The following is a 10,124-nucleotide window of genomic DNA, read 5'->3' on the forward strand; positions in this document are numbered from 1 at the left end:
GGAGATAAGGAGACATTTTTTTATGCAGTGAGTTGTTATAATCTGGAATGCGCTGCCTGAAAGGGTGGTGGAAGCAGATTCAATAATAACTTTCCAAAGGGAATTGGATGAATACTTGAAGTGGAAAAATTTGCAAGGCTATGAGGAAAGAGCAGGGGAATGGGACTAGTTAGATAGCTCTTTCAAAGAGCAGGCACAGACACGATGGGCCAAATGGCTGCCTTCTGTGCTGTAATCGTTCTATGATAAAGAGAAGCCCGGGAGCCTGGCACGTGGCACTGGCGCTTTCTGCACTTAAAGGTCAACGGCCAGTCAATTGCAGGGCCGGGAGCACCAGAAGCCCGAGGCAGGTGACGTGGGTGGATGAGGCCAAGACGCACAACATGCGGGAGAATGGGAGGCTGCTTCTATCCCAGTGCTTCCTTCTAGTCCCGCTGCCCCAGGTGTAGATCAGCCCCGCTCCCACTCTGCTGGTCACTGCTGGCTGAGGCACTTTTACCTCTTTGCATTTCTGGGCCTTCAGGCTGGGGGGTATTTCTCTGCCCTGCTATTGGTGGATTAAGACGCCCATGAGCAATGCAAAGGGAGATCAGCTAATTTTACTTACGGATATTTTATTAGTTTAATTTTCAATCTACAACACGTCCTTTTTTAAAATTCATTCTATGGAGATGGTTGTCGCTGGCAAGACCAGCATTTATTGCCCATTCCTAGTTGCCCTTGAGAAGGTGGTGGTGAGCCGCCTTCTTGAACCACTGCAAACCGTGTGGTGAAGGTTCTCCCACAGTGCTGTTAGGAAGGGAGTTCCAGGATTTCGACCCAGCGACGATGAAGGAGCGGTGATATATTTCCAATTCAGGGTGGCGTGTGACTTGGAGGGGAATTTAGAGGTGATGGTGTTCCCATGCGCCTGCTGCCCTTCTAGGTGGTAGAGGTCGTGGGTTTGGGAGGTGCTGCCGAAGAAGCCTTGGCGAGTTGCTGCAGTGCATCCTGTAGATGTTACACACTGCAGCCACAGTGCGCCGGTGGTGAAGGGAGTGAATGTTTAAAATGGTCGATGCGGTGCCAATCAAGCGGACTGTTTTGTCCTGGATGGTGTTGAGATTCTTGCGTGTTGTTGCAGCTTCACCAATCCAGGCATGTGGCCAGTATTCCATCAAACTCCTGACTTGTGCCTTGTAGATGGCGGAAAGGCTTTGGGGAGTCAGGAGGTGAGTCACTCATCGCAGAATACCCATCCTCTGACCTACTCTGGTAGTCACAGCATTCATGTGGCTGGTCCAGTTGAGTTTCTGGTCATTGGTGACCCCCCCCCAGTATGTTGATGGTGGGGGATTTGGAGATGGTCATTGCCTGGCATTTCTGTGGGGCAAATGTTACTTGCCACTTATCAGCCCAAGCCTGGATGTTGCTCAGGTCTTGCTACATACGGGATAAATAAACAAAGAATACATAAAGAGAATGGAGAAATGAGAATATTAACTTAATGTGACATTCTGGTACTGGTATTTAAGTTATACATGTGACTGCAATAACTAAACTAGAGTCTTATTTCTGGTGCCTGGGCCTCAATGCCAATAAACATTTTTGCTTTTTGCTCCCTTTTCAGAATTAAATAAAAACTGTCGAAAGCCCTTTGACCCTCCAAGCATTCGCTCGACGTTTCTAGAAGGCGGAGCGAGTGGCCGGTTACCGCGGCAGTATCACTCCGACATCGCCAGCGTCAGTGGCCGGTGGTAGCAGTGAACTGGAACTCGCTTGCCCGTAGCTGCCGTGAAGAGACAGCTGGTGAAAGCAGGCACAGACTGTGGTGCAACGTTAGCCCTGTGGAGAGCATTTACTGCACAGAGCCCTTGGTGGGTTTAGGAGTTTGGATTACATGGACCAAAGCCTGTTAATGATTTTGCGCAAACAGTTGTGCCAAAAAGGAAAATACTGGCCTATCAATGTGTATTCCATGGTTGCCTTTTGCTGTTTCACCAAATATGGTACTACTTATCTATATGCAGATCAGAGAATAATAAGACCATTATCACTAGCTTTCTTGCTCAATATTATTTATTAGCGAACAAAAACTTAAATTATGCACTGAAATGTTAGGTTCTACCGTAGAATTAAACGTGAACCACTAACCAAAGTGCATTGTGTGTAATATTTGTAACAAGATGGTGAGATGTGTTGTACTGCTGAGTAGAGAGACTTAAATATAATTTCCTCTGCACTTTACATGTCCTGGTTTTCTAGACCTGTGGAAATGTTTTTTTTTCCCTCTGGTCTTCATATAAAAAAAGATCAATTTTATTAGCAGCGCTGAGGAAATGGAATGGGCGTCTGACGGTACTTGAGCAAAGGTAGGGTCTTTCCAGAGGTGTATTATGATACTAATTATTGTACAGTGAGGCTTGGGTCACCAGTCACCAGACAGCCATGTTCCCTCAAGTACTGAAACAGTGCCTCTATTCAGTGATTAAACCAGATTGCATTTTACTGCCATCTTAAGCAAGTTTACTGTATTCGAGATGCTGCTTTTCTACACTACAATGCTTATAAAACCATAACTTTTTACACATTTGTTGCACCGAGTTCTTTCATAGAATTACATAGAATTTACAGTACCAAAACAGGCCATTCGGCCCAACTGGTCTATGCCGATGTTTATGCTTCACACGAGTCTCCTCCCACCTTCATTTAACCCTATCAGCATAACCTTCTTTCCTTTCTCTCTCATGTTTATCTACCTTCACCTTAAATGCAGCTATGCTATTCGCCTCAACTCCATTTGGTAGCGAGTTCCACATTACTCTATGGGTAAAGAAGTTTGTCCTGAATTCCCTATTGGATTTATTGAGTTCTTATTTATTCACAACTCTTAATGTTCCCAACGACTGGCCCGACAGGAATGGCTAAACTGGAACAATTTCAGTGGCACAACATTTCCAGAGGGCATCATCCAGGTGCGCGAGTACGTAGGTACCAGTGTCTATTCTGACGCACCTCTGCAGTGGTACTGTGAAAAGCAAGAACGAAGGTTTGTTTTTAAGCAGTTTTCCCGTGCAAATTGAGCTAGAGCAGAAATGGCCATATAAACAGTTGATATTGGCAAAATTTATATCTTCATTTTCTTGCAAACTTTTTTAAAATAATAGTAAGATGATATGTAGGTATGTGGGTGTACTTGGCAGTGGGAGAAGCCTGAAATTGAAACAGATGGACCTAAATATCCTGCTAGTTTTTCTTGAAACTTCTGTTGCATTGCAGTTTTGAATGTCGTGCTTATTACCTTTTGAAAGTGCTTTGATTTGTGTGGAATTTGTTCTGCTGTTGACTCATAACGGACAGGAAAAGACCCTCTGGTCCATCCAGCCTGACCCACACAACTGCGATACCTCGTGCATCATCATATACACTCTCCACCCCACCTGAGACTGCGATCTCCTGGGAGAGGTGAACAACCTGATTTAAAAACCCAGGTCAATTAGGGGATAACAAATCTGAAAAATTTCTCTCCGACCCCTTTAGGCGATCAAAACTAATCCAGGACATCCTGATGAATGTGATGAGTACCTACAGAAACAGGTCCAGCTCTCGCTTGAAGGAATTCAGCGAGTCAGCATTCACTGCACGAGCCAGCAACCTGTTCCACAGGTCCACTGTTCTCTGGATGACTCCCACACGTTTTGTCCTCCATCTTGGAGAGCTGCACACTTACGCAGAACTGCCACTGATGATGCTTTGTGATTAGCTGGTAAGAAGTGATATTGACAAAAGCAGAGTCAATTTCAGTTTTCCTTCCCTCCCCTCCCCTCCCCGCCATGCCCCCAAACGAAGACAAAGTTGTCTCACTTCTGCAGCAGCCTGGCAGAGTGCACACATGACTCTAGGCGATGAGGAGACCTTCAGTTCTCAAACTCGTCTTCTTCAGAGTGCGAAAATCAATTTCCTAATTTTTCCTTGTTCTTCAGTGCTCCTTGCTTCAGTAACACCCTGTGATCCAGGAAAGTCCGTGGGCAATGCGAGTTTTCTGTTTTAGTATTTTTCTCTCTATGCCCATTGAAGTCTTATTTCCTAGTGTTCTGTTTTGCACGTATGGTTCTCCTGGCGCAGTTACCGAGCCCAAAGGAGTTTGAAGAATGAAGTGTTTGTGTTGTTTATGGTGGATCGATGAACGTTTTTAACTGAAATGAAGGAAATCTCAAAGTGCCTACCTTTTCTGCCATCTGATTATGTTGATGTCCATGTCCAGATTGTCCTGTTCTGTGGGACATTTTAAAACAGGGAGAGCCGTAAAGTGGCTGAATTGTATTTATGCAAAAGGGTACACACTTTGTAAGACTTAAACCGCTATATGAAGTGTTCTGTGTTACTGGCTTACGGTGAACACCATCTTTGCTGTGTGAGTGAAGTTAGTGATATAAAAATATGTGAATAGTTTAATATTGTTTTCTATTTTCAATGGCAATTATGCGTATGGTCTGTATAGATAATTGTTAGATTAATCGAAAACAAATTTGCACACTCAAAGGGAAGAGGCTATGTTTTGTCACTTTTTTATATATAAAATGTAGGTTTGTGATTTGTTTTTTCTCAATTATTAGCAACTAAGGGGAAATCCATTATTGTGAATCCCTCTTAAAGTCTTAAAAAGTTAGCGATTATGTGTGTACACCAAAGTGAAGGCTCTTCAGTTTACGGAACCTAAGCTGAAAGAATATTCTGTACAAAACACTGGAAGAATACTCGTTTGTCTCACTACAAGTGTGAGGTGGTGCCATGCTAACCTTGTGCAGTAGACTTAACACCGAAGCACAATGGCTATCTAATGCACAATGCAGTTTGATTGTCAGCTTAAGGTGAAGGTTAGCAATAACTCAGTGCCTTGAGTGATGATTTATCTGTAAATATAGCACAGATGTTTATTTTCAGTGTGGAGGGGGGGGAGTTAATGTCCTTTTTATGACTTTCGGTTTTAAAAAAAAGATATTGTTTGTGGATAAGCTTTAACAAAGGAAATTTTCAATACAGTTTTATGTTGTATTAAAAGATAATTTTATAAATCCTTCTCTACAGTCTGTTGTGTAAATATATTTTGTATCTGCACAGAGCCAAACATGCACACTCTGGTAAAGTTATGGTATTGCAACAACTCCCTCCTAACCTGTCTGAATATGTCTCCTGGGACTTCAGCTGTGAAAGACCACTTTTGTTCCAGATCTTATTTTGCAGCTTATCATGTGTGAGAACACAGCAGTGGATTTTATCATCTGATGCTTCAATTGCGAAGCAATAAATTTTTAGCTAAAGAACAATATGACGACAGTGAAAAAGTGTGGGAGTGTACTTTAGTTACAACTGAGAGATTCTTGATAAGGCAAATGTTCTTAATCATGCATTTTTTTCAGAAAGTGCAACGATCCATCGTACTTGGGCAAATGACATATTTCTTGTTAAGTTACTTTGTATAAAAATGACCAATTTTAATTTTGTGTAACGGTGGTGGGATGTGCTGCTTGGGGACAGTTGCAATATTTGTAGATTGTATTTTGCTTTAAAACCTTTCTCAATACACTTGCTGCCTTCTATAGCAAGCTTCTTTCATCTGCTCATTATAGACCGGTGCATCTGAGTTTCATTTTTTTAAATATATATATATCAGGTTTTAATTGTAAATAGCTCAAGAATTTCATTTTCCTATATGGGATTGTGCTCAAACCCCCCACCCCACCCTGTTTTAACCAGGTTTCCTCATTTCCTGCTCGTCACCAATCACCTTCAGCCAGAAAGGGGGAAACTTTCTAGCCTCTGGTCTGTTCCACATGCTTGGTGCTCCTGAGTTTGAATAGGAGTCCACTCATAGTGGGTCACCTGACTCTGCCAGCTTTTTTTGTTACTATCCCAAAGGATCAATGTTCTATGTCCATCAGGCACCGCTCCAACCAGCAGTTTGACTTGAGTACTAGCAACACTCGCTCTCAGGCAGTTATTGGTGAAATTGAGATGCAGGTCATCCAAAATTCCAGCCATTCTAGTGCCTGCACTGTTGGATTCTGTATGAGAATTGGCCATCCAATGTTCTGCCATTTTCAAATCCCAGCTGCCACAATATGCTGTAATAATCCTATGTTTCCAGAACCGTGTCCAATGCCATTTATATATTCAATTCGTATTGTACACAATGATCTCTGGTAACCTTGTTTTGTCTGATTACGCTCCTGTGAAGCACTTTGGGGTGTTTTACTATGGTAAAGGTGCTATATAAATGCAAGTTGTTGTACCAGTTCGAGCCCCACTATGGACCTGAGCACATACTCTAAGCTGACTCATTAGTGCAGTACTGAGGGAGCGCTGCATTACTGGAAGTGCTGTCCATCAGAGAAGACATTAAACCTGCCTGTTTAGGTGGACTTTTGAAGAAGATCAGGAAAGTTCTCCTGGTGTCCTGGCCAACATTTATCCCTGAACTATCACCATCAAAACAAATTAAGTAGCCATTCACCTCATTGTGGGACCTTGCTATGTGCCGTGTTTGCCTGCTGTTTTGCCTTTATCTGCTGGGCAATGTGGCTAACCTGATCATGTGGTTCGAGTGGGATGTATCCAAAGCACAAATGAGCAGTTTCTTCATTGGTGGTACAAGGTTTATCTGAGCTTCGTTTTAGATGGATACATGTAGAACAAACCACAGAGGAGGTAGTTGATTGAGAGTGGATAGAGACATCTACTGAGAAAAAGGATCGAAGGTTATAAAGATATTAATAACACTGCTGGATACAGGGGAAGTAATGTAATCCTTTAAACAAGATGTGATGGTGGTGGAGGAAGTCTATGATAGAATAATCATGTGTAACCTGTGAATAGAGTGGGCTTTATGGGCCCAATGACCCCTTAGCTTTCTCTGGACTTGTTGCGGGTAATTTTTGTCTTAACCACTTGGGAGTAAACTGCAGGCGAAGTGCCCACCTGTAACTGAAACCGCCTGATCTTTACTTCCATTGGTTTTAGAAGGCGTTTGATAAAGTGCCACGTAATAGACTTGTTACCAAAATTGTAGCCCATGGGATTAAAGGGGCAGTGGCAGCATGGATACGAAATTGGTTAAGAGACAGAAAGCAGAGAGTAGTAGTGAACGGTTGTTTTTCAGACTGGAGGGAAGCATACACTGGTGATCCCCAGGGATCGGTGATGGGACCACTGCTCTTTTTGATATACATTAGCGACCTGGACTTGATTATACAGGGCATAATTTCAAAGTTTGCAGATGATAAAGTTTGCCAATGTAGTAAACAGTGAGGAGGATAGTAGCCAACTTCAGGGGGCCATGGACAGACTGGTAGAATGGGCAGATACATGGTCGATAAAATTTAATGCAGAGAAGTGTGAAGTGATGCATTTTTGAAGGAAAAATGAGGAGAGGCAATATAAATTAAGTGGTACAATATTAAAGGGGTTGCAGGAATAGAGAGACCTGGGGGTGTATGTACATAAATCTTTGAAGGTGGCAGGACAAGTTGAGAAGACTTAAAAAAGCATATGGGATCCTTGACTTTATAAATAGAGGCATAGAGTACAAAAGCAAGTCCGTTATGGTAAACCTTTATGAAACACTAGTTATGCCTCAGCTACAGTATTGTGTCCAATTCTGGGCACCACACTTTAGAAAGAATGACAAGGCCTTGGAGAGGGTTTAGAGGAGATTTACTGGAATGGTAACAGGGATAAGGGGCTTCAGTTATGCGGAGAGGCTAAAGAAGCTGGGGTTGTTCTCCTTAGAGCAGAGAAAGCTAACGAGAGATTTAATAGAGATGTTCAAAATTATATGGGGTTTTGATAGATAGGGAGAAACTTTCCACTGGTAGGTGGATCCGTAACCAAAGATTTAAGATAATTGGCAAAGATCCAGGGGGAAAATGAGAAGAAATTTTTTTACGCAGCGAGTTGTTATGATCTGGAATGCACTGCCTGAAAGGGTGGTGGAAGCAGATTCAACAATAACTTTTAAAAGGGAGTTGGATAAATACTTGAAAGGGGGGAATTTGCAGGGCTATGGGGAAATAGCAGGGAAGTGGGACTAATTGGATAGCTCTTTCAAAGAGCCGGCACACATGCGATTTGCCGAATGGCCTTCTGTGCTGTATGTAAGTTAAATTTACTTAACTCCTTAACATGCAATGTACATTAACACATAACTCAACAGACTCTATTCTTGATGGTATGGCCCTTGTGTGCGATTTGTCTATAAGTTAAGTTGCATTCAGCACACACATTTTATATCAGATTTAAGACATCCTGACACAGTTTCATCGTTTGAATCATTATTTAGTCATTTAGGTCACAGGCAGAGCCTGACAGCAATCATTGGTCTCAAAATTATTGATTTGAAGTCGAGGGATGAATGACCATTAACCATTATGTTATTTTTGCATTTAAAGGAACAGCACTTCAATAAGGGCTCGAACTCTACCAATTTTATTAGGAACAAGATAAGACCATTCAGCCCCTCGAGGCTGATCTGTATTTTAACTCCATCTACCGTCTTGGTTCATATCCTTTAATACCCTTGCCTAACAAAAATATATCAATCTCAAAAATTTTCAATTGACCCCCAGCCTCAACAGCTTTTTGGGGGAGAGAGTACCAGATTTTATGTGAAGACGTGCTTCCTGACATCGCTCCTGAATGGCCTAGCTCTAATTTTAAGATTATGCCCCCCCCTTGTTCTAGACTTGCCCCACCAGAGGAAACAGTTTCTCTCTATCTACCGAATCAACTCCTTTAATCATTTGAAGCACCTCAATTACATCACCCCTTAATCTTCTATATTCAAGGGAATACAAGCCTAGTCTATTCAACCTGTCCTCCTAAGTTAACCCTTTTAGCCCCAGTATCATTCTAGTGAATCTGCACTGCACTCCCTCCAAGGCCAATATATCCATCCTGAGGTGCAGTGCCCAGAACTGAATGCAGTATCTCCAGATGGGGTCTAACCAGAGCTTTATACAGCTGTAATATAACTTCCATCCCTTTGTATTCCAGCTCTCTTGAGATAAAGGCCAATTTTCCATTAGCCTTTTAAATTATTTTTTTGTACCTGTCAACTAGCTTTTTAGTGATTTCTGTACTTGGACCCCTAAATCTCTCTGCTCATCCACAGTTCCTAGCTTCTTGCCATTTAGAACATACTCTGATCTATCTTTCTTAGGTCCAAAGTGGGTGACCTCACACTTCCCCACATTGTACTCCATCCGCCACAGTTTTGCCCACTCACTCAGTCCATCAATGGCCCTTTGCAACTTTCTGCTCCCATCCACACTATTTGCTGTGCCACCTAATACAGTGTCGTCAGCAAACTTAGATATACGGCTCTCTATTCCTTCATCCAAGTCATTTATAAATATAGTGAAAAACTGAGGCTCCAGCACAGATCCCCGCGGGACACCACTACTCATGCCCCACCAGTTGGAGTACTGGACCCGCAGGTGCGCACGGCTAACACCTGAGGCCTCTATGCACCTCCATTAGACCCCTGGATCAACCTCAGTTGCCTCAGAGTTGATTCTCCTCTCCTCCACGGCCCTCCATTTCTACTGGACAACCTCTAGCAACGTACCGACTGATAATCTGCCCTTTGAATAACTCCTGGATTCACTCCCTCTACAACTGTCTCTGAACCTGGACATTCGTTCATCGATGCTCCAAGCTGGCTCCACCCTGCCTACAAGTCAACTTCATCACACCACAGGACCTCAGACTTTAACCGTGGAATCTCTCATATCATCTCCTCCCTGCCGTCTCTTTATGACCAGGAAATGTGTCTCTGAATCTGTGCTATAGCTATATAGAGTCATAGAATGGTTACAGCACAGAAGGAGGCCATTCAGTCGGTCAGGCCCGTGCCGGCTCTGTAAGAGCAATCCAGTTAGTCCCACTCCCCCGCCCTTTCCCCGTAACCCTGCAAATTTTTTCCCTTCAAGTAATTATCCAATTCCCTTTTGAAAGCCATGATTGAATCTGTCTCTACCACCCTTTCAGGCAGCACATTCCAGATCATAACTACTAGCTGCGTAAAAAAGTTATTCCTCATGTCGCCTTTGGTTCTTTGGCCAATCACCTTAAATCTGTGTCCTCTA

At 42.9% G+C, this 10,124-nt stretch overlaps 1 protein-coding gene across 3 annotated transcripts in view; it reads left to right on the plus strand.

Moving 5' to 3' along the window:
• Positions 1–5,054, plus strand: part of LOC137340191 (protein bicaudal C homolog 1-like) — a 255,822-nt gene extending 250,768 nt beyond the window's left edge. For all 3 annotated transcript variants that reach the window (XM_068002585.1, XM_068002586.1, XM_068002587.1), the window contains one exon: positions 1,610–5,054. In XM_068002585.1, the coding sequence (XP_067858686.1) occupies positions 1,610–1,740 (131 nt within the window). In that variant the 3' untranslated portion in view covers positions 1,741–5,054. The remainder of the gene's footprint in view (positions 1–1,609) is intronic.
• The last annotated feature ends 5,070 nt before the right edge of the window (positions 5,055–10,124 follow it).

Source organism: Heptranchias perlo, chromosome 21, assembly GCF_035084215.1.
Source record: "Heptranchias perlo isolate sHepPer1 chromosome 21, sHepPer1.hap1, whole genome shotgun sequence".
In the NCBI taxonomy this organism is placed as follows: Eukaryota; Metazoa; Chordata; class Chondrichthyes; order Hexanchiformes; family Hexanchidae; genus Heptranchias; species Heptranchias perlo.